This window comes from Dromaius novaehollandiae, chromosome 17 (genome assembly GCF_036370855.1).
Source record: "Dromaius novaehollandiae isolate bDroNov1 chromosome 17, bDroNov1.hap1, whole genome shotgun sequence".
Lineage (NCBI taxonomy): Eukaryota > Metazoa > Chordata > Aves > Casuariiformes > Dromaiidae > Dromaius > Dromaius novaehollandiae.
The window spans coordinates 12,679,163-12,702,792 of record NC_088114.1 but is presented as its reverse complement, the minus strand read 5'-3'; the positions used below and the strand labels follow the sequence as shown (position 1 = coordinate 12,702,792).

The window sequence follows — 23,630 nt, the reverse complement described above, 5'->3', positions numbered from 1 at the left end:
CGGAGACCCGCGTCCCTGGCGCCCGAGCGACGCTGGACCCCGCTCAGACCCCGCTCGCAGGGCTCTGCGCACGGGGTGCCTTCACCGGGCTTGGGGAGATCAGGCCAAGCCAGGAGACCGCGTGCTTTGTCACAACACATGGAAATGTGTCATGAAAACAGCATTTTTTTTTTAATTATTTCATCGCTATGAAAAATAGAAGCTTGTTTGGAAAATACTGTCCCTAAAGCACTGCCAGTGTCCCCCTGAGCCTCGCTGGGTGCTTCCCCCGGCCCAAGCTGCTCACGGGGGGTTACATAAGCTCCGCGTGAGGAGCTGCGCCCACCGCGGCACATCCACCGCGCCACATCCACCGCGCCACATCCACCGCGCCACATCCACCGGCGCTCGGGAATCGGCCGCCGCCGCCGCCGGCTCCTCCTCACGTCCCCTCCCCGGGGGTCCCGGCTGTCAGGGAGCGGCTGCCGCTTCGCCCCCAGCTCCGCCGGCCCCGGCCGGCCCTGCCGTAGCCCCGGCCGCCGAGCAGCACGGCGACATCGGCCGGCCCGGCCCCGTACCTGCTCCGCCGCAGCGCCGCCCCACTCGCCCGCACCGCGGCCGCCGCCATCTTGCTGCCGCCGCTGCGTCCTCTGCCGCGGCCCCGGCGAGAGACGGGCGGGGCGGGGCCGGCGGGGGGCGGAGCGGGGCCGGGGCGGGGCGGGGCGGGGCAGCGGGGCCGCGCCGTGTGTGAGGGGGGGGCCGGGGCGCAGAGAGGGCAGAGGAAGGGCTCGGGCTCGGGCTCTCGCTCTCCCTGAGGGGACATGTCATGCGGGCGGGGCCGGGGCTGCTCCCGGGGCGGGGGGTTGCGGAGCCCCAGGCTGTTCCCTGAGGGCCGGGGCGCGCGGCCGTTGCCGAGGCGGGGAGTGCTCCGGGGGGGGGTGGGGGGGGGCTGGGCTGCCGCTGAGGACGGTGCGGGCGGTTTGGTCCCGCCCTCCCAGGTGCATCCTCACGGGGAAGCAGCCCATGGCCATTTTCTGGCGGCGGTGCAGGGGTCGCTTTGGGGGTGAATCAGCAGGAAAAGAACTGCAGCGTTTCCACATCCTCGGTGCTTCAGGGCCTCGTCTGCTCGCCTGACCTGTATCGTTACTTTACAGCTGTGATTAACGTTTGTTTTTTTTCCTGGCAAAGACTTTGAAGTCTACTGCATCATTACGTCACTCTGCCTTTTTTTTTCCCCCACATCACCAGGGACAAATTGCAGCATAATATCTGTTTAAATAGCCAGAGCTTGCTCCTTGCACCTCCAAGCTTAGACATACACCTAAAAGCCTTTCATTTTTAATTATTTAAGTTTCAGAGATCCAAACTTAGCCCTCATGTAATAACAGTATTAGCTAGCCAGCTCGTTGGGACGCGCGTGCATCCTGAGCTCCCCGGCAGCGGGCGGGCAGGGGGTCCGGCACGGAGGCGGTGGGAGCCGCTGTGGTCGGGCGCCTTGCCGGGAGCCTGGCAGGCCCGCGCGGGCTCTGGCGCCTACTCACACCCTGCAGCTGCGCCCCACGGACCAGCTTCCCCGCGGTGACTCAGGAGCGACCCAGAGTTAATGCTGTGTACTTGTTTATAGTATATTTTAGTTAACATTAACTTCACTGAGTAGTGATCTGGCCTGAGCTAATCTTTCTTACTGGAATTCTAAGGAAATATGTGGACATTTAACTATTTTTGAGTCACTTCTAGCATGTGCTTTGTTCTCTTGTGATTTTTCTTTCTTCATGTTAACATCTAATAATATATTATATCAAAAGGCTGTATAGACTGCAATCACTAAGGAATAAAACGTAATTCCCAGATGGTGTTGGACCCAGCTAGACCTGTACACGTGAGCCAAGTTGAAAGGTGAGATAATGCCGCAGATGCTCTCTTAGCAAAGGAGAAAACAGAGATCCTAGGACTTGGGAAAGTTTATTCAGGGAATCCAGCAAGGAGAAAGAAATACAGCTCATTCTGTGCCCAGACTACGGGGAAAGATAACCCCTCAACAAATGCTGCAGGGTATCTACAGAGGGAACTTCCAAAACAGCAAAGATAAGCAAAGGAGTCCATGTAAGTGAGTGCAGAAGGAGCAAGTGGGGAACGAGGACTGTGAATCATTCGGGAAGAGCACATAAGGCAACAGCAGAAATTTGGGAAAAGTATTGGCAAAAATACCTGAAGCAGAAAGTACTAAGAAAATCCATAGGATGGAGAAGGAAAACATAATTACGAAATAGACCTCCTTTCTCCAGGATACGGGGAGCAGTCAATTTTTTCCTGAACAGGAGGGAAGATAAAAGCATATTAGCAAACTTTACACATCATCAGATCAGTTCTCTATGCACACTTCTGCTTAAATAATTTTTTTCTTTTGTGTGCTATAGAATTAACGATGTTAATCATGGCTGCTTTAGAGCAATTAAGAGGTAATACTCTAGGCTAAGTGTTAGGAAAGATGAAAATAAACCAGTTTGGATGCGACTGTTGTGCTACAGTGGAATGTAGAGCGTCTAGAAAGTTAACAAAGTCTCAGTTCTGTTCTGAATTCTCAGGGAGGCATAGAATTACTTTTTGTTTGAAGTTACTCGGTAGATCAACTATTATCAGTTAAAAACTTAAAATTAAAAGTACCCTTCAATATCCTCTAGAGAGAGAGATTCAGTAATTTGGACAATTCACTTATCTTTAGGTACACTTTTTGTAAGAGAGGTATAACTCTTCTCTGTCTCCCAAAGAGGTATTAGGGTCTGCTGAAACAGGAGAAGCACAGTTTATTTCAAACGCAGAGGCTTAACATTTCTTCCTTTTTTTCACGAAAAGTTCTCATAATCCCATTTTTTCCAGTAAAGGATCTATCTCTGTCCTTATTTCTCTCATCAGTGGCTGAACTTTATTTTACATTGAATAGTATGGAATGGGTACAGTTTTCACCTCACTGATCAAGGTTCAATGACATATTGTCTTGAAATTCAAACTTTGACTTTTTCCTGAAAAATGGAAGGGGTAGTTGCTGAGCTCTGTTTGAGGGACTGTGTGGTAGAACCAGAAGGTAAAGCATAAACTTTATGCTGCTGGGGAAATTAAGTGCAATAACAGATTATGCTCTACATTGAAGATTGTCAGGATAAAACCTAGCTTCAGACAGATGTGTGTTCATAATAGAGCAGAAAATATAGGAATAGAACACTGTGCCTTTCTCCTTTGCATACAGGGATACACCATCCTCTGACATTTTTGTTGGTTTTTGTTTTCTTTTAATGTTGATTTATCCTTGTTGATGCCTACCCCCCTTTTGTTGTCTTCCAGAAGCTTTGGTCATTGCTGTGGAATTCCTGGTATGAGAAGGCAGGACGTCAGGGTACAGAGTGGATCTTTGCTGTGCTGCTGTAATCATGAAGACAGCGATCATAATTGACCTAATCATCTTCACTTTGCTGTCTTCAGGTAAGGCTGATGCAGAGAGGGAAAGAGAAAGGTGACCCCTGAATGGGTTTAGCAGGATATGAGCTCTAAAATGTGCTTTGGTTTTGTTTTCTTCTGTGCAAAGTAGTTGCTGCTAGGACAGTGCCTGTGATTCCCATTTGCCTGTAGTTTTTTCTGTTTGATCATTGGCAGATGGTGACCTTGTTAGTCTTGAAGCAAAAGTTCCTTCGCAATTCATTGAAGGCTTACTTCCTCTGAGTAGCTGAGAACTGTGTACTCTTTAGCATTGACAAAATGAATAAGTTGATTTTAAGCTGCTCCCCTGTAAAATCACAGCAGGTTCTTTTAAGAATCTCTCTGAATTCAGGTCAAAACAAGTGAAGTGGTACTGTCCGACATGCTTAACATAAGAAGAACTTTAACATTTTAATATTGAACTTATTTATTCTAGGAAAACTTTTTAACATTAAAAGATCATTAGAGATCCAAATACTTAAACATCTGGAAAATACAGTGTTAAAGATGTTGCAGCTTTTTTGTATGCGTTGTGAGGGTTTTGTTGTTAATGTTTATGCACTACGCTGTTCAACATAATACCGGATTTTCCATAGTCAATAGCCAGATTGTCCCTGGTTTCTGTCTTTCATGGTGGGTGTCGTCATGAAAGATGAACCTCTCTGTGTTGACAGAAGACTGGGAAGTTACTTTCTGTTGCTGAGGAAACACTTATTTATGGTTTTAAAGCATGTACTAAGCCCAAAGTACTGAATTGCCATCATAATTTCAAATAGTCTCAGATCCTAACTTCCTGGATTGAGGAATTTGGTTCCTTCTGTTATATAAGTAGTATGTAACTGTGAATTTCTTCCAAGTTCAAATTTTCACACTTCTCCTATGAGCAAAAGATTTCTGGCCTTGAAGCTTTGATATGTGTCCTGTCATTTAAAATCAGGCAGTCTTGGTCTGGAATGAAAGTGGCCAGGGAATACTGTTCTAATAAAGCATGGAGCTCGTTGCTATGGGGCACTTGGCACTTGGAACGCTGGTTATTGTCTGTTTAAAAAATAACAATCCCTTGTCCAAAAACTAAATTCGGCATAGGTAAAGCAATTTGATTCCCTGTCAACATCCTCCCTCAACATTTCTCCTTCAGCTGCAGACTTAGTTCTTAATCTCTAGAACTTTGTAGCAGAAATATTAAGATTGGTATGGATAAAATATGAATGAGAGTATGTGTGTGTGAAAGCACCAGAGGAAACAGCAGAGCAAAGGTTAAAGGAATGGCCTGTATTGATAACCTGACAGCAATAAAACTGGTAAACCCTGAGGAATGTATTGTTTACATCACGAGCAGGAGGTCTGTGCTCTGATAAAGCCACATCACAGATGGCTTGTCAGCAGAAAGCCTGCAATCTGATAACAGGAAGGTGGTAACAAAGTTACGCCACACTGTAGGTGCCATTTCTCTTTCTCTTATCACGACAGGAAGACACACTGTAGCCATAAAGATGCCTTTGCCTTTATTTGCTCATTTTGGGTAGCAACCTTGCCTTAGATTCATGGAAAATGAAGTAAGCAAGATTCTGAGGTAAAAGATCATGCCATAATAATTGTTGGTCTTGACAGGTATTGAAGCTATCTAAAATCTGGTTTACTGTTGCCAGTCAAGAGGAAACAAAGAGACACAGTAAAGACTCAACAGCAAACATTCCTTGTCCTCCATGTTGCACAAAAGTGATCCTAAACAGACTACTTGTGAAGTTAAATAAAATAAAATGAAATAACTTTCCCTTTCCACAAAGTCTTAAATTGAGTTTTGTTTCACTAAGTCCTACAAATCTTGACTTTTTTTGATCCTACAGGGAAGAAATTCCGATGGTGCACCCTATCTGACCTAGAACAGAGGAAGTGTGCTGAACTGTCCAAAGCTCTTACAGCTGTGCTGCCCCTTGCTACCATCAATTCTTTTACCAGGATTTCTTGTATCAGAGCTCACAACACATATGACTGCATTGATAAAATCAGGGTGAGTCTGCAGAGATTTTCAAAACTTATTTTGAGACCAAACCCTCTTTTGTAGGAGAAGAGCCTGGTAAACAGAATCCACAGGAAAATGAAATGCTACTGAAATGATGATATCTCACCTGTGACAAAGTACATGGTAGCTTGAGAGACAAGAATTCAAATTGGCCATGAGCTTTCCTATTATAGAGGTGCTATTTTACCCCAGCTGATGTCCTTGCATTCTCCAGGAAATAAGTAGAATGCTGCTTGGAAGTAAATGAACAAAACTAGACTAACAAATGAAAACCTTCTCAGAGCATTCTGCTTGCTTGTGGGTTTCAGTTCTACTACAATTGTAATTAATGCTTTCTCTTCCTTTTCTTCCATGCTATTTTTAACACCTTGTCAATCTTTCCTGAAGTGAAAGACAAAACCCTTTTTTTCCATTAAAAAAAAATCTTTAATTTGGGTAAAATTAGACACTGGGGGCCTGTAGGTGTAAGCTCTATGTCAGTTCTGAAAAGGCATCTTCATAATGCTACCTGCTTTGAAAAAATCCAAGTGGTGAAAAAGAAGACAAGCATTTGCTGTGGAATAGTTCCATTAATATACTTAAAATTTTATTGAGATAGAGAATTTCAGTTTCCATGCTCATTCAGTCCCAGTTGCCTTCAATGGAATCCAAATCTGACCTGGAAAACAAAACAAAGAAAACCTGTCTTGCTGGTTCAGGGAATAATTTAGTTCATGTTTTCATTCAGTCCTGTGATCCTTGCTATTAGACTTCAGTTCTGTTATCTATATGAGTATGGAAAGATTACAGCCAGGATAAATTTGAGAAGGGTTTAGTTTTTTGGGGGGGAGGGGAAAGGTTGGGTTTTTTTTTTCAGTGATGTCAGAATTGTATCTTGGGAATGGAAGGATCAAAGAAAAGGTGGGAAGATGTTACTGGGAAAAAACAGGTATTTTGTGGAGGTAACTCATGCTTCATTGCTGACATGTCACCTTGCTCAGTAGCAGGGATTCAATTAGAAACAAAGCAAATGCTTGTACAAGTCACTGGTTACTACTTCTCAGGCAGAAACTATGGTCTTGAAGCTGCTCTGATTGATTGTTTTCTTGTAATCACACTGGTTCTGGGGGTTTTGCTGTTGTTTTTAAGGTGAATAAAGCAGATGCTGCCTCCTTGGATGCTGGAGATGTTTACTCTGCTGTAAAGCTATATGGCTTGACAGTGGTGGCAAAGGAGATCTATGAGAAAGGTAGGTTCATAAAGCAGAAGAGTAAGTTACACTTCTGATTTGGCTAATGAATTGATGTGCAGTGAAGTTTTTTTTTCCAGCTGTGTCAATTCTCACAATGTGCTCTTTCTGAGAGTAACTAAATGCTTTCTAGTGGTTCTTTAAGAGATTAGCTTCTGTTATGAGTTAATTCTCTCCTCCTCACCCTAAAGAGACAAGAATATACAGAATAGCATCTTATTATGGTAGGATTCCTCTTCATTTCTTGCAGAGCTGAGCAGTCTGTGCAATGAGTGACTCATAAGGCAAGAATAAGTAAGTTAAGTCTGAGCCAAAATCAAGCATATAGTGGAACTTACTTGAGAGGCATGACTCTGAGATGGAAGCTGAATTAGCAGGTGAACATAGGAAGAGACCAATAGGATGACAGTAAGAGAACAGAAGTGAATTTTGTTTTAACTGAAGAATCATGAAATTGCAGTGGAATTGATACATTTTGGGCTGGTAAGTATACTCTGAGGATAAGACACAGGAACTCTTTCCATTATGATATCTAAAACTCTGTAATACAAGTGTTCAAAATTCTTGAGGAGCAATTTTGCACTGGCATTGAATAGATGGAGCATGATGATTTTGTAAGCCTTTTCCACCAAATTTTTATATTTTTTGCTTTGCACATTGCTTGCATTGCTCAATTTGGCAAGATGCTATGTAGGCAGGATATGATGATTTTCCCTGCTATGAATTCCTATATTTCAAGAGCGTAAGAATTCTTTTTCTTTAGCCATGTTCAAAGAGGTACTTGAACTCCTGTGCACAGGTGAAAGTTGCAGAATTTGCATTTAGTTATTTCTGTTATATATTTTGTACTATCACAGGAAATTGTGTGTTTGCTGTGGCCGTTGCCAGACGAGGAACTTTGAATATCCAGAGACTAAGAGGTGTGCGCAGCTGCCACAATGGAGCCAGGTGGACATCAGGTTGGAACATTCCTCTTGGCTTTCTCCTGGCTAGAAATGACCTCTCCTGGGATGAGGCACAACCTCTGAGCCAAGGTGGGTGATAAGAGCCATAGGGCTGTGTCTCTGCCCCCAGGGAAACTGGGTGAAGTGTAGGCAGATGCAGCATGAACTGAGCTACATGGAAATTGAAGGGCTTCATGGATGAGATATCCTCTTGGAGTTTCTTTGATATTGGCTGTTAGCTCTCAGGACTTACCCAGTGATCTCTCAGAGCAGCATTGTTACCAAAAGCAAAAGGAAATCTTTTTGTTCTGTGTGCAAAAGGGAACAAAGCTTTGTAACATCTAGCCAACCAAAAGATGGTTTTAACCTAAGCAGAATTTGACCTCTCTATTTCCAGAGAAGTTTCAAGTTTCATGTTTAGACACCGAAGCCACGTTGCTGAAGATAAATTATTTTTTTTAAGCAGCATAAGTATTAATTATACACATGATAGGTTTAGCCTCTTTTCTTTCTTATATTTTTTTCCATTTGACCATTTTTTCCCTTATGTCTGTAGTAATCAGTGAGTATTTCAATGCAAGTTGCATCCCTGGGGTTGGTGTTGCTGCTCCTCGACTCTGTGCTCTTTGCCAAGGACAAAAATCCTATGTCAGAGACAAGAACCATTTCTGTGAGACTAGCAGCAATGAACCCTTCTATGACTCTGAAGGAGCCTTCAGGTGAGCTCTGTGCCACTTGCACTGAATGGGAAGAAGAACTGGTGAGGGGGAAAAGCCAGGTAATGTGCTAATAGGATGGCATTCATGTTGCTGCAGGTGCTTGAAGAATGGAGTGGCAGATGTTGCCTTTTTAGATCATCTAACAATAATGAGTGCCACAGGTAATCCTAAAAACTCAGATTCATTTTAGCCTTTGGCAGTGTTCTTTCCTGCATTGGAGTTTGGGGGATGTCCAAGGAAAATTTAGTCCCTGCAAGCAGTTCAGTGATATTTCTTAGCTCTCCACGCAAATCAGAAGGAAACAGAAAGGGAAAGGGTAGTTAAAAAATGATTGCTCATAGGAGATTCTTATAATGACAGTAGCCAGACATTTTCATGCAGGTGATTTCTTTAGCCTAAAGCCTCTGAACCAGCTGTCAATGTTTATATTGCCTGGCTGTTAGAATTCCTTTTAAAATTCAGTGTGTGTGCTGCTAGAATGGACAGTTCTTATATTCCTATTCTTTTTAACCCAGTCAAGCTCTGTATCAATATTTGTGAAGTTGGTTGTCAGTGGTAGTTGCAGATCAGTATTTCTGAACAAACATATTTACCTGAGTATAGCCTAAAGAGTATTTAGGAATAACTGTAGCTGAGATCCCTCTGTTTGGTAAGGGAAGAGCATTTCAAAGAGAAGCCTTTCCAAGTGTGCTTGGCACACTGTGCTGCTTGCATATACCTTGAGGAATCTCCTCTGAAATACATTTTACCTTCCATCTCTGCGGACTGCTGCTAAGTCATGTCTTACTTCACAGACTTCATGAGTGTTCTGTTGTTTTAGAGACAGAACAAGATGAATATGAACTCTTATGTCCTGATGGGACCACGGCTGAGCTGAGTGAATACAGCACCTGTAACTTGGGTCAGGGGCCTGGCCGTGCCATCATCACCCGCCACAACTTCCAGAAGATCACCAACAAATTTCTTACTATGATCCAAGTGAGTGGATATTCTAAGCTCTGTATCTCTAGACACGATCCTTTCTTCTGGCTTTGGATGGAATTCACCACACAGTTTGCCTTCTCTCTTAAGAAATCTATAGTTACTGTGGACAAAGCACTAAAAATTGGTTGTTTTGGGGAAGGATCTTGCACTGGCTTTTGAAGGAAAGTTTTACTTCTCTCTCAAGTGTTCTTCTCTAGAAGATGAGGAATATATAAGTAAAGCAGGAGAAGATGCCAAAACACCCAAACTGGAAAATGGCTAATGACATTCATCCCACCCTGGAACTTAGGTGAATTTTTACATAGCTGAGGGAGACTTCTAGCTTCAGGATTCACCTTTGTTCCTCTGTCTCTCTCAGCTTAATAATAGCATCTGTTACTTTGACATCCAGGAATGTATTTGGAGCTGAACATGAAACACATAACAGTTAAAGAATTTATGAAGCCATTCTGTCTTTAAAATAGTCTAACAGTCAGTGAATAATACAAGCCAATTAGTGCATCTTGTGCTGTCTTGGGGACTCTGGCAGACAGCAGGAGTAAAAAATCTCTTCTCTATTGAGGGGTCTTCAGATGCCTTTGTCAGCCCACTTACTAACACGCATCCTAACTGTGCTCCCCCCCATACGTAGCAGTGCCCATGCAGCCATGTTCCCAGTACATTTCTCGGTGCATTCTTCTCTTCTGATACAGTCAGCTGGACAGAGCTACCTTGCACTTTCCCACCATAAAGCACAGGATATACAGGATATCTTGCACCCCTTTCCTGCACTGATCTCCATCATAAAAGTTTCCCACTCAGCTGCACTCCCTCAGTTACCCTCCCAAGGCATGAGACATTGAGCACAGCCCAATAAGCTGCAGTTACCGAGATGGGGAAGACAAAGCACCCGTTCCTCAAAAAAGTCAGTCTCAGGTTATATAATGCTTTTAGGATTGGGACCGTCCACTTACTTTAGTACCTGCAGGCTTTGTCCTAATGCGATGGACATTAGAACCCTGAGCGCTTTGTTATAAACCACTTGTACAGAGGGGCGGGATGATGAGGCTGCCTGTCACAGAAAGGATGTGCAGATTTGTTGCAGTTTAAAGCATTGTTCTTCTCCTAGCACCTCTTTGGGCGAAAAGGAAAGGAAAGGACCAGGTTTGAACTCTTCACTTCAGCACCCTATGGGGGAAAGAACCTGCTGTTCCAGGATGCCACCCAGCATCTGCAGCTTCTCGAGGAGCAGCTAGAGATTGCCTATGTCCTTGGTCTGGATTATGTAGCTCTCCTTAAAGGACTAGGCCATGAAGGTGAGAAGCCTTCCTGAGGACCATAGCTAAGGAAAGGAAAGAAAAAGTTATTTCTCAGTGTTATCCCTCCCTGCTAGGCCCAAGTGAATAAATCCAAACATGTCCTTAATGAAGAACAGATTGGTGCGTGGATGGACATGATCTCATTATGCTCCTTCCCTCTGGTGCAGGGAGCTCTTTGGACAACAGTGTTGTGCGCTGGTGCTGCATCAGCAATGCTGAGCTTCGCAAATGTGAGAATTGGGCACTGAGCATCAAATCTGACCCATTGGTTTGTGTCCAGGCAGCCTCCATGACACAGTGCATTGAAATGATCAAGGTAGGAGGCTCCCTGTGGTCAGACTACATGGTAAGGCTAGGCTTGCATCTGTCCTTGTCTAATCTGAGCAAGAGGAAAAATGACTTGTACACTAAATGCTCTAATGGGAATGAGAGGGAATTTGTGCAGGGAATTCCCAGTCAGTGGGGAAATAACAGCTCCTTGGTTACAACAGCTCATGTAAGTCCTATTTGTGTTATTTTCTATAATGCTGTTGGCAGAGTAGTGAGGCTGATGCAGTCACCCTGGATGCAACACATGTCTACATTGCAGGGAAGTGTGGATTGGTGCCTGTAGCTGCAGAATGTTATGGTAAGTTCTCATGTGACCTTAGGAAGACGGGAAGGAATGGAGAAAGCACCATAAAAAATATGGTTTTAATGCCATAGTGTGCGATGTTTAGTGACTGAAGCAGGGAAGTGGGAATTGTCATCCAAGTACTCTTCACAGCTCTTCCGCTAACTGGCTCTGGCGTTTGGCCTGGTTGGTTGTTATCCCCTTCGATAAAGGGAGCTAAAGATGATGATGTGGTTCAAGAGAAGGACAGCAAAATTATAAAGGTTTCTGATGGGATGCTGTGTAATAGGAATGACAGCAGTCATTGCAAGATCCTTAAGGTTGTTTCACGTCTCCAGGAGAGGGATGTGCCCCAGCTGCTACAAGCACAGAGGAAACGTGGAAACTAATTCGCCTTAGACGCAAAGGTAAAAGGAGATCTTTGAGAGGAGAAAGGTTTGGATTCTCCTGAGGCTGCCTCTAGGATATATGTTTGCATGTATTTGCATGTTGGTTTGGGAAAGTAATTGCTGTATGTCCAATAGGAAGTTTACATAGAATGCAGGGCTGCTAGAACAAGAGCTTCGTGGCTGAGCAAAGAACGCAGATCCTCTGCCGTAATTGAAAATACCATGATGGAGGATGAGGGAGGGAAGAGGGAGGCTGTACCTGCCTGGGATACTTCATTGCCTTGGTATAACTGGTTATTGTCATTGTTTCACAGCACTGTCACCTGTCTATGCTGTAGCCCTAGCTAAGAAGAATGCCAAACAGATTAACATCCACAACCTTGGGGGAAGGCGGTCCTGCCACAGCCATCTGTATAGTCCTGGAGGATGGTTATTTCTTTCCAGATACACAGTGGGAGCTCTGGAGAGTGCTACTGAGAACTGTAACATTGACTCCGGTAAGGACTGCTTTGTGTTATCTGCCAGCTAGACCATTGAAATCTGAAGCCCAAGATTTGGGAGTAAAATGGAGATGGAGCCATGAGGGCAGAGAGTAACTTCAGTCATGCATGTCACTGAAGATGTTTGTCTTTGCTCTGCTGTGTTCTTGAGTTAAACTCTCTCTTCAGTAGTAGATTTATCTTAGACCAAATATGATGTTCCTTAGCATGTAGATACACCATAAATAATAGAGGTATCAGTGTCTATGTGCATAATGGAAGGAGAGTAACAGAAACAAGTAGCCCACTCCCTCACCCTCTCTGTGCTTTGATTAAATAATCTCAATAACGAGCACTAACAGGTGTGTGTTATGGAAGTATAAATGATGGATTGGGCTTATCTCGTAATATTTTTAGTAGTATCAAATACAGTCATAATAGAAACTCTTTGTCCCCATGTGCTTTTAACCCATGGCCTTACCCCTTGATCCTGCTGTCTTGTGCCCTACTTTGAATATCAGTGGGGGTGCACAAAACCTGCAGGAAGATAGTATCCCATCTCTGTCCCTCAAGTTACAGGGAAAAAGTGCCGTCTTCCATGTTGCTAATTAACATTTCCACGAGTTAAGCTATGAATAGAGATGTTGCCACCTACTGTATGCTCTAGTTAAAATCCCTTCCCCGCAGCCTCTCTGGCTTTCCTGAGATGCTTAGTTCTATTATTTTGCTGTTTTCCCTCATCCAAGAAAGAAGTCATTACTAATTTGGCCAGAAAGTGGTTTGCAGTCTCAGAGGGTACATGCTCAGCTGTTGAAGCAGCTCCTCCTCTTATCTGAGTATGTGTGATTCTTCACGTTATTTAGGCCTCTTCTCACTAACTCTTAAAATGGAATCCCCTTCCTGTCTTTTTGCATGAAGAGGCTTTGGAATACCTTGCCCTAATCTCACCTCAGTTTTCTCTGCTCAGCTTATCAGAACTACTTTTGGAAGGGCTGCATGCCAGGAGCAGATGGGAACCTGTGCAAGGTGTGCGTTGGAGACAGTGAGGCAGAAGGGGGTAGAGTATCTAGCAGGTGTGCTGCCAATCACAACGAGCGTTATTATGGCAATGTGGGAGCACTCAGGTAAGCCTTTTTGTCTGAGTCACAAACGCAGCTTAAGAGCAATAGCCAGAATTGGGTGATTATTTTGCTGATCATTTTCTCTGGAGGATTTTTAAGCTGGTGGCTGTATTAATTTTTGCTAGTATGTATTTTGTTTTAGTTGCAGTTGCTATGGGATGTGTCACTGGCTGTTAATTTAAAGCGGTCATAAAACCATTTCCAGAGAAAGACAATGCTTCCAAACATATTAGGCTTGGAGTATTGGTGCTGGCCCATTTACAAGAAGGGATGAAAAATGCTCAGAAGGTCAGAGAGAAGAGGTGATGTGGTAAGAAGCAGTATAGGATAGAGGAGGTGATTAGACTGATTGGACATACTCGGAAGAAAAAGTATGAAATAATTGGAGACAGAGGCAGAGAAGAATTTTAAAGGTGAAAGTACTCTCAGAATATCTGTAATGCATTTAGTTGAATGAAATATTCATTCGTAGGCACAGGTGGGACTGCACAGACACTGTGCCGGAACTTTGCTTTGGGAGCTGCTTTAAGGGATGAAAGGGACTGTCTTGTCTCTGTACTCAGTCAGTTAGCTTATATTGCCAGTAAGAAGGCATATAATTGTTTGTAAACAACAATATGAACACTGACCATCAAGATCTGTACTGATGTCACTAATTTGTTTCATATAACAACCAAGTAACTTCAGATGAAGGGGATACTGCCAGCTACTCCTATTTTAGCTTTAGATGACTGTCCAAGCCTCAGTGATCTTGTAATGGCTGTCTCTAACTTCTTGTTTTTTTCTGCTCTAGGTGTCTAGTTGGCAATCCCAGTGGAAGAAGCTTTGGAGATGTAGCTTTCCTGGAACACTCTAACCTACTCCGGAACATAGAGAGTGAGATGCAGCTGTTCTGTCTTCCTTTGAGAATGTTCATTAGTGCCAGTTCCTTCCCACACAACGATCATGACTCCTAGGGATCAGCTTTCCCAGGTTTAATCTGGGTTCAAAAAGCTGTGTTTGTGACTAGAAAATTGCAAGAACCTTCCTGCATGTATGTGTTCTAGTAACTCAAGATTCAGATACTGTTCAGTTTTAGGAAAGATGGAAAGATGAATAATCACCGAGTGCAAAAATCAAGGGAGTGGAAAGCATCCTTGGAAACTGAGCCGGTTTTTGGAAAGCTCAATGCTTTAAAAAGCAAGAGACTCTTCCCATCAGTCCTTTTCTCATAGGTAGCTATGGTGCACGTAACCTTTGTTTTTAATAAAAAAGTCTCAAGAATGAAAACAGCAAATAGGGAGATACCATGGGCTGTTTGTACTGAGATGTTCTATGGCTTCATCATGACACTGCAACTATCTCATGTTTTTTCACAGGCACCTGTGGAATAAACAGTCCAGATTGCAGTGATTTTGCCTATTAAGCTAACTATTTTGCCTTTCACAGTTCCTATTAAAAAAAAAAATTGTTATGACACTGTGAAAGGTTTAACTTCTACTGGGAAATACTGACAGTTTGCAACAGTCTAGCAATTGGATTTTGTGGATGAAAATGGCTTTGGTTACTGTAGTTTAAATCCCCTCAATCTCTTGATTACTTCAACTACTCTTAACAACAGCCAACATATGTTACCCTTTTGATAGAGGTGAAGAGGAAAGGAAACACCATTTTATTCAGCCTGATAAAGCACATGGTGCAATTTCAATTTAAGCAGTTTTGGTAGCTGTGAGAGACCATTCTAAGAGAGGAGACTCTCCAAAATAGAGTTATCAAGAACTGGAAGCCCGCAGAAATTCATGCAGCAATGAGCAATTTGTTTGGGGAAACAAAGGGGGCGCAGGCTGAATTACCTTGTTTTCAGGAAGTGATCTTATTACAGGTGAAGATGAAGACGAGGCATAACTTGTATGTCTTGCTGTGACTCTAGTTCTTAGTTAAGATAGGTGCAGTTTAAGTTTCCTGACATATTTCCTCAGCAAAAACACCAGCCTGCTCCCTCTACATTCCCAACAAAAGACTGTGTAGTATGCTGCACTTTTTGAACACATTCACTAAACTTTTTCCTCTCAATAGTTAAAATTTTGCATGAGATTCACACTATCTCCAGCTTTTGTTTTTCAAAAGGATTTGCTTTCACTTCATCTTCTTTGCAGATCTGGGCAGCTCTGGTTGGGCGAAAGGTTTTACTCCTAGTGACTTTGAGCTTTTGTGTCCGGATGGAACACGTGCTGCAGTCACGGAGTGGGCAGGCTGTAACCTCGGCCCTATTCCCCCCAGCACAGTCATGACTCGACCGGTCACTACCACCAAAATCTATGACTTCCTAATGAAATCCCAGGTAAGGCTGGGTAAGATGAGGAAAAAGCTAGCATGTTATCACTTGTTGCATACAACTTCTGAAAACCCTTTTAAGATCAAAAGCTTTATATACTAAATACATAAAGTGCCTTCAGGTCCAATATTAAAGAAATAAAAATGTGTTAGAGATTGAGAAAATAATTATTTGGGTTCTCTAAAGGGGAATTTTGGCACCAGCTGCTGCTCTCAAGTGATCATGCTTTTGCTGAGAAATAAGATGCAGATGCCAAACTGAAAGAATCTTTTTGTATAAATAAGGGCAGTGCTAGGTCAAAGTAGTACCTTTTTTTATGCAAGATCCTGCTACAATAGTGAGGGTTCACCAATTTAACCTTGCTATTTACATTCCAAGCTGTGAAACTTCTTCAGTTTTCTTGTCTGTTTAGGAATCTGTGGGAACCAAGCTGGACTCTGAATTCCATCTATTTCAGTCTCAGAAGTATGGTGAAAGTGATCTGCTTTTCAAAGATGCTACTCAGTACCTTGTTCATGCAAGTCATATGAGCTATAAGGAGATTCTTGGAGGGTCTTTTCTTCAACTGGCAGAATCAGTGTTTAATTGTACACCTGCAGGTAAAGTCAATTTCTTCATTTTGTGTTAGAGAAAAATGCAAAGCAGGAAGCCTTCTATGCACAGCTTATTGGCCTTTTGTTTAGACTGAATGGAGAAGTATGTTCTACATAATCCTGTTAGTAACTATTTTCCATTATATTTCCATATATTTCCATTTTCCATATATTTCCATATTTTTGGAGTTCCTACACAGCCTCTTGCAACTTCTATCCATAGGCACTGATATTAGAGCACTCCAGGGACAGAATAATGGATACATGTTAAAACAAATACCAGTTAATTGAAGTAACAGTAGTTAACTGACTGTTTTATTACCACTCTGAAATTTTTTCCTTCAATTTCAAAGATCAGTTCTGGGATAAGGGAATATAATGTTTATTTGGGTATGCCAAGCTTGGGAAAAAGATGAGCAATTTTATATTTAATTCTTGAAATAACTTATTTCAAGGTTAATTTCCTGTTTAAAAAGAGTACACTAAAGAACTGAAGATCAAAATTTCTATAAGCTTAAGAGGTTGTTTGTTATTCTCCACTGAAAACTGTATAAAGTATGCATTTACCTATCACTAAAACTGAAACTGCCTATGTAAAAAGAGCCAGGGTCATGTTCTGACATCTGAACATCTATATTGAAGTAAATGAAGGTTACAAAGTGAGTTAGATGTCCAAGGAGTTCTGTGAGTCGGTCTAGAAGTTGTTAAAGAACTGAAATTCAAACAGGGAATTTTACCTTTGTTCTGTTTTAGTGAATAATATCTGAATAGTTTTGAATAGTAATATCTGAAGATTTTGTCATTTTTAAAGCTGACAGTAGTATATACTTTCTTACTGATTTGTAGGTATCTTAGACTTTTGCAGACAGGATATCTGCGCATCCTCTTTGAACTGACAGCTATATAGAGGCTTTGCAAGGCACATACACCATTACTGATGCTGAAAACAAGGAAAGATGCAAGTCCAACCTATCCAGAGCAATCACCAAGGAAACAGTCGCCTCTAGAAGTTTATGCTGAATACTCTTCATATATATACAGATATGTATATATACAGGCAGATTTCATGTTTATGGTCATATAACAAGGCTCTTGTCATCACTGTCTTGGAGTCTGGCATTGTGGGGAGTGGCACAGGCCAATCCACACAACCCACGCACAGAAGTAGGGTCAGCAATTCTGAACAGCTACTGAGGAGATCTCAGCATTTCTGTGGGACGTGCAGGGCCAATGCCATGGACTAAAATATGGACTATCAGGAGGCGCACAGGTTAGTGGGTAGCAATTTTCCTTGCTTTTCCTATTATGTCTTGTAAAAACAATCAGCTGTCACTTTGGTCGCTGAGGCATTGTCCTCTTATATATGTGATTTTCATTGCAGCTAGATAGTCTGTGCTGAATACACATGCATACTATAGGTTGTGTTTGTAACTGCTATTTGTATCAAGAGCTTTTTCTGCTTTTAAGTGTGAAGAATGCATTTGCTTTGTTTAACCAACAATTTATATTAGTAAGTCAACACATTTTTCTTTCACAAATTAATATATTAAGGCATCTAATAGTATCAACCAGCAGAACTGGATTCTTACAACCTTAAGGTGAAGGAAAGCAATGGATATTCCATTCTTGTTGAAAACATCAGCCATTACTTTATAGGATACTTCTGAAGTGTCAAAATATGAATTATCAGTTAAACTGAACATTCTCTTTATAGATGGGAACTGCTTCAACACAATATGAAATCTTTTGAACAAAGTGTATCATGTATTTGTTTTGCCTGAACTTTGGGTTGGAAACATTATGCAGAGCTAGTGGATGTAGAATTAGAGTGGGTGCAACTCATGGGCAGGGCTCAGTTCAATTTTCAACCTTCTGCTCTTATGCTTGCCTGAGCTACACAAGATAAATATTTATAAAAATAAAAAAATCAAAAAGTCCTTTACCCAGAATCCTCCAACCCTTGCTACCTCTACTGCAGTTGTATTAACCTTAGCTAGCAATGAATAAGATGCAAGTAGTGAAGACAGGCCAGCTGCACTACACAAAAAGTAAATAGAAATTGTAGGAGCTATGTTATCTGCCATATAAAGCAAGAAAAAAAATCCAAATTTTTTAGGCAGCAGTAATTAAAAATATTGGGTTGTAAAATAATCTGCTGAGAGCATGTGTTTTTAAACAATTTCTTCCTCACCTAGCTCCTCTTTCTTGTTATGCTTGAGACTTACATTGGCCCCTCTCCTCCCCCTTCTCATTTTCTGAGAAAGAAAAAAAAATTACACTCTGAGCAGCCTCAAAGGTGTTTACTTTAGATTCACCTGCATTTTAGCTGAGACTGCTGCCTCCTTTGGCCCATCATTTGGGATTGGCTGACCAAACAAGAGGGAGCTCACCAGCTCACCCACCTCACAGAGAGAGGGATGAGAAGTAAAAGGTGCATGTAGGCGAGTCCCAGTACAGCAAGGGGACAAAATCCTCACGTACGCTGTCGCAGCCAGCAAGCCGTAGCCTCGAAGCAGCCGGGGAACGGCAGGGTGCTAGTTTAGGCCTGTGGGTGCTCCCTCCCTCTCTTTACCGGAGCTTACATGCCATCTGTGGGACCCATGTAACAGCACACTTAGAGGAGAGCAGAGGCTTCCGAGAGCAGAGTGAACAAGTCCATATGCCAGCTGCATTTTCCTGAATAGGCTGTATGTTGAAAGCCTAGGTTATATGTAAGATTTTAGAGGGTAGGGGGATTGCTTTCTAGCATGGACATTACAGAAGCTTAAGTAGGCCTTTTTTGATGTCCCAGTGCTTCAGTTTTGGTTTAAAAGCATCAGTTTGATGCATTGCGCAGACTGTAGTACATGAACCGGGAGCCTGCTTCAGCTGTGCATCTCTTGGTGCTGAGCTTAGCAGGAGCTATGCTCTCTGGAGGCTACTACCCTACTACCTTAAGAGAGAAATGCTGTCTCAACACTAGGAGTAGCAGTTAGGATTGTGCTTCAAATCCCCCAGATCTGCTTCTTTTTCTACAAATATAAGGCTAGAGACAAACCATAGCTGCATGATTCAGTAACAGCCCACACAGTTAGTTAATGTGGTCAATGGACCTCTTCACAGATTTAACCCCTTGCCCCACTAGTGAGACAGAAATACCAGTTGTAGTTGCTGATACAGACCTAAACAAGGCTTTAGAAAAACTAAAACTTTCTCAGAAAAATTTATTTCCATAAATTAAAAACACACACAAAAGAAACAGTGAAATTTTAGACTCGCACGCTACTGAACAGAAACAAAATGCCAAGAGCATGATGGAGGCTAACGGCACAGGTGTACAAATTCCCACTGAGCTATTTGTTAACATGATAGCATCATATAGACTTTTAATCCACGCAGTTATCAGCCACGTTCTAGGAGAGCACCTGACATAATATACCAAAGGTCCAACTCAAATCAAATACAATAAATGAGAACAGCTTGCAGAAAGTTGTATCCAGCAACCATCTGAACTCAAACGTACACAGGCCCAAGGACAGTCAGGCAAACCCTGTAACATACGTTCAGTAGCCTTTGCTGCTCCAGTTGTAGCATGATGAAAGTAAGAGCTTTAGAAAAATGATCTTTCTCTCTCCCCCAATCAGCAACCTTACCAAAAAGCTGCCTGGCTCTGCAAAGCTCACTGCCAAAATACAATACATAGCAAAAGCTTTGCAGTTCTTCCTCCAGCTGCTGTCGTCATAGTTCTATGAACAGTATGTACAAGGTCTTTTTTTCCGTGATGGTGCAAAAGAATCCTCACAGAAGTTGGTTCATTCTGTGAAAAGGCAACTGTACATATCCTTTGCTAGGGAAGTACGCAAGACCCCAAAAGATGCATCCTCTATACATTTTGCCTGGGATGATCTGTGACAGAAGCAGCTCAGAGTGGCAAATATCTAGCTTTTGCACTGTCAACATTCCCAGTGTACAGGTTCCAGCCACAAATGGAACAAAGCTGTTCCACAAGTGCTGTAAATAGAAACAGAGGTGGGAGATGAAAAAAGAGGAAGTGCACAAGCATGATTAACATCCATATGCTGGAGAGGCGGGGAGGAAGAACAAGATGCTTTGTCTCAGTTAGCTTACACCTCTATCATACAAATACTAAAACAAAACAGAATAATGCTGTATATTTGGGATTCCACAACTCTAAAGTCTGGGACATGTTAGACAATTACAACATTTTCTGAATTCCCCCAGTTACTGAGTATTTTCTTTGCTCTGCTCTCTCTGCTATAGCTGTTAAGAGAGCTAAGAAGTGCTACTTCTAAGCAACCGGAATCACGACAGAGCAAGGAAGCAGACAAAAGAAACCCCAAAGGAAAAACCCAACAAGTTCCATTTTTCAAAGCACATTAGAGGACTGAACTCTGCTTCGACCCAAGCTTCCTCCCTCCCCACCCATACCCTTATTTTGTTAAAAGCTGCAGTGAGGTTGTAACCTCAGTTCTGTCACAGCACTAGAAGCTTCCCATATTAATAGAAAATGAATGAATGCTGTGTTACAATCCCATTTTACAGCATAAAAACATGATGTATACACACCACTCTTGCTGCAGCTTCCAGCCAGTCAATATTTGGGCTAACAAACAGATATAGGGAAAGTTTCAAATATTTTTTAAAAAAGCAGTTGACCTCAAGGCCCCCAAGCATGAAAATTATTTTTATAGAAAGAAATCCCTGAAAAATAAAGAGGATCCAATGATATACAGCAGCCCAAATAGGTTAACCAGACCTGGCAGCTGAAATAGTATGTCAGCATGTTCAAAGTTTGCCTGCCTTGTTTTTTTATTCCCTCAAATGCAAACAACACTACTGTATGTCTGTACTTCCCTCTTTTCTTCAGTCTTCCTGATTAAAGATAATTAACCTCCAGAATAAGAATGTAAACTTCTAGGAATCCCAGCACATAAGCTGGGAGAAAAAAAAAATCCAGAATAAATTTCTTTCAAGACTCAGGCACACACAGTGTTATATTCTGCTTCCATTTCTCTACTTAAAAAGCGCTGAAATTCAACAGATTGCTTCTTAATTTTGTGTTTTCTGTTAGGTATAACAGAACTGGCAGAGCAACAGAAGATAATGATGGTATTTTCAGTCCTGCATTCATTAGGACTTAAGAATACCCACCCACTAGAGCATGTTCACATGCTCATTTTGAAGGTAAACAGAAATTCCATCATAGGGGTAGGTATATAAGAAAGTGCAAGTTTCAAGTGACAAGTGAAAGAAATAATGGAATATTTGAGCATCCCAGCAATGACAGCCATCCCATGAAGCTTTGCCTGAATAACTTCTATAGGCACTAAAGGACAGAAATTACCTGAACTGCAGCTAGCATTCATTTTGCGTTATGCTTCAAGTAAGTTTAACAGAAGTTATCCCAGAAGGGAGCACTCTTCCCTCAGAAAGGTATGGCCAAGAAATTGCCCAGTGCTGCAGCAGATAATGACAAATGGCCTTACACAATGAAAGAAATGCTTTCCACATGCTAGGAGACTCTTTGTACAGCACTAGCTATTATATACAATAGTTCAGAGAGGATCTAATTATGAGCTATATGAATTGTAAACCTAAAATAGTAAAAAACAACAAAAACACCCTCTCCTCCCCCCACGATGGAACAAATCTATTTTGTTGTTGGCATTAAAATCAAGCTGATATTTTTATTGGAATTAAAATCACTTAAAAATGATTCTCAAATATTTTGCTGGTGTTCTCTGCAAGCCACAGCTCAGCTAAATAAAAACCTCTACTTAAGCGTCCTGCAGCTTAACATCCTTCTGGGCTACTTACCTTTGCCACTGGAGAAGAGGTGTAAAGCACCAGCAAACTAGGTAAAAATTCACTCTACTATTTGGGAAAAATTAGCACTTGGCGCCATTTTTTCTTAAAATACCTTTTTTCTTTTTTTTTTTTTTGAGAGCATCACATTAAAAGGCATCCTCATGCAGCAACTGAAGAAACACATACAAAGTGCAAGTTATTTAAAGTCTAGTCAGGTGGGGTTTCTGCTGCCTGAAGCCAGGAAGGGCACAGAAACTTAGAAGGAACCTTCTAAGTAAACAGAAGGAGGAAACAATTGAAAGCAAACTCAGACTGCTACTTTTAATTATTAAAAAGTTAGTGGTATATCAAGAGTTAGTTTACTGGAATTCATCCTTGTCAAACGCCCTCTCTCCTCTGTCAGGTTGTTCAAGATAGCCACTACAGTAACAACAGCAGACTCAAATGTGCAAATGTTCTGGAGTATAGAGTGCTAGTATCACTGAAGGTGCACTACTTCCTCCTTTATACTCCTACTCTACCCTCAAGAGGTGTTAAACATAATTAAACATTAGCCAGAATTTCCAAGGGTTGGGCAAGGAACAGTGAATCATGTGGGGCTGTGTTACACTCACATAGGGACTTCAGAGAATCCCTCTCATAGCATTAAAAAAAAATAGCACCTTAAAGAGGTCCACAGCCAGTAACTGATCATCACATTAGAACTGAGTGGTAGAGTAAGGTATGAAGAAGTGGGTAGATTTCTTCTCAGTGGACTAAAACATAAAAGGAGCTGACTGAGCCATTTCCAGCTGAATGCCTCCCTCAGCTGCTAGAGGCCTGCTCATGCTCAGCCTCATTTGCAAAAAAGGCTTCAAGGTCCATTAGCTTCTGAATCAGAAGGGCATCTAACTCTGCACTCTGCAGTGCAGCTTTTTTTGCTCGGGTGAAGCTACCCACTACTTTGATTTTGCTTCGTGCCTTCCTCTTTCGGGGAACAGTGAAGTCCTGAAACTCCAGAATCCGCTTCCTCTTCTGCTGACTGATAGAGATCAAGGCTCCATTTTTCTCCTTGGGCTCTTCAAAGATTGTTTCCAGACTCCTGGTGAAAGCAAAGGACAGAACTCAAGAATACTCAAGCAGCAGTTAACAACCTTGCAAGGACAGGGAGATGGATGGACTTCATAAGCCAGTTAAACAGCCTTCTAACTTTTACAGCCTTTCTTGGGCTTGTTCATCTACAGCTTACACTTCCAACAACTGCACGTTTATACTCCTATCTAGATAATTTCTTAGTAGCGCATAGACATCTGGGTTGAATCTCTTTGTGTCCATGTTTCAGTGTATTTCAGTTGTATATTATAGAAGGAACACATTTGTACCTGGACTTTCTTTTAAACACACACACATATATAGAATATATATATTTTTGATATATACATATATATACATATATATATATATATTAAAAAAAGGAAAATTAAGTAGCAATCTTGATACTCATGCAATATATACTCCATTGCAGGCAGTTACTTTTGTGATTTTTATAATATTTAGTTGCCTTTGTATTTATAAAAAGTGGGAATAATTAAAAAGTGGGAATAATTAAAAAGTGGGAATAATTAAAAATATTTGGATGGACACTGGAATGAATGAGTAGATGAAAAAAATACACAAACCTAAACTTA

The 23,630-nt window shown here is 41.9% G+C and overlaps 3 protein-coding genes across 4 annotated transcripts in view; 1 reads left to right on the top strand and 2 right to left on the bottom strand.

Annotated features, from left to right (window-relative positions):
* The window catches only part of PISD (phosphatidylserine decarboxylase), a 31,120-nt gene extending 30,455 nt beyond the window's left edge, over positions 1 to 665 (bottom strand). The window contains exon 1 of the mRNA XM_064522248.1: positions 558 to 665. Coding sequence (XP_064378318.1) covers positions 558 to 607 — 50 coding nt within the window. The 5' untranslated portion in view covers positions 608 to 665. The remainder of the gene's footprint in view (positions 1 to 557) is intronic.
* A 328-nt stretch (positions 666 to 993) lies between these two features.
* Positions 994 to 22,097, top strand: LOC112994653 (melanotransferrin-like). Its single transcript, XM_026119167.2, has 19 exons — positions 994 to 1,135; positions 1,785 to 1,875; positions 3,319 to 3,456; positions 5,298 to 5,461; positions 6,602 to 6,701; positions 7,559 to 7,735; positions 8,202 to 8,364; positions 8,461 to 8,525; positions 9,185 to 9,342; positions 10,457 to 10,643; positions 10,814 to 10,962; positions 11,184 to 11,274; positions 11,598 to 11,666; positions 11,963 to 12,145; positions 13,095 to 13,251; positions 14,042 to 14,124; positions 15,384 to 15,568; positions 15,975 to 16,161; positions 17,002 to 22,097. Exons 3-19 carry the CDS (start codon positions 3,405 to 3,407, stop codon positions 17,049 to 17,051), a joined length of 2,220 nt encoding a protein of 739 aa, XP_025974952.2. The 5' UTR covers positions 994 to 1,135; positions 1,785 to 1,875; positions 3,319 to 3,404; the 3' UTR covers positions 17,052 to 22,097.
* PRR14L (proline rich 14 like) overlaps positions 19,339 to 23,630 on the bottom strand; it is a 22,040-nt gene continuing 17,748 nt past the window's right edge. For both annotated transcript variants that reach the window (XM_064522231.1, XM_064522232.1), the window contains exon 9: positions 19,339 to 23,044. In XM_064522231.1, the coding sequence (XP_064378301.1) occupies positions 22,768 to 23,044 (277 nt within the window). In that variant the 3' untranslated portion in view covers positions 19,339 to 22,767. The remainder of the gene's footprint in view (positions 23,045 to 23,630) is intronic.

What these genes read in the sequence shown, in the direction of transcription:
- LOC112994653 (XM_026119167.2), top strand. Translation starts at nt 3,405, where the DNA reads ATGAAGACAGCGATCATAATTGACCTAATCATCTTCACTTTGCTGTCT. An exon ending in CTTCACTTTGCTGTCTTCAG is followed by an intron (nt 3,457 to 5,297) that starts GTAAGGCTGATG and finishes TTGATCCTACAG; the next exon opens with GGAAGAAATTCCGATGGTGC. An exon ending in GGCAATGTGGGAGCACTCAG is followed by an intron (nt 13,252 to 14,041) that starts GTAAGCCTTTTT and finishes TTTCTGCTCTAG; the next exon opens with GTGTCTAGTTGGCAATCCCA.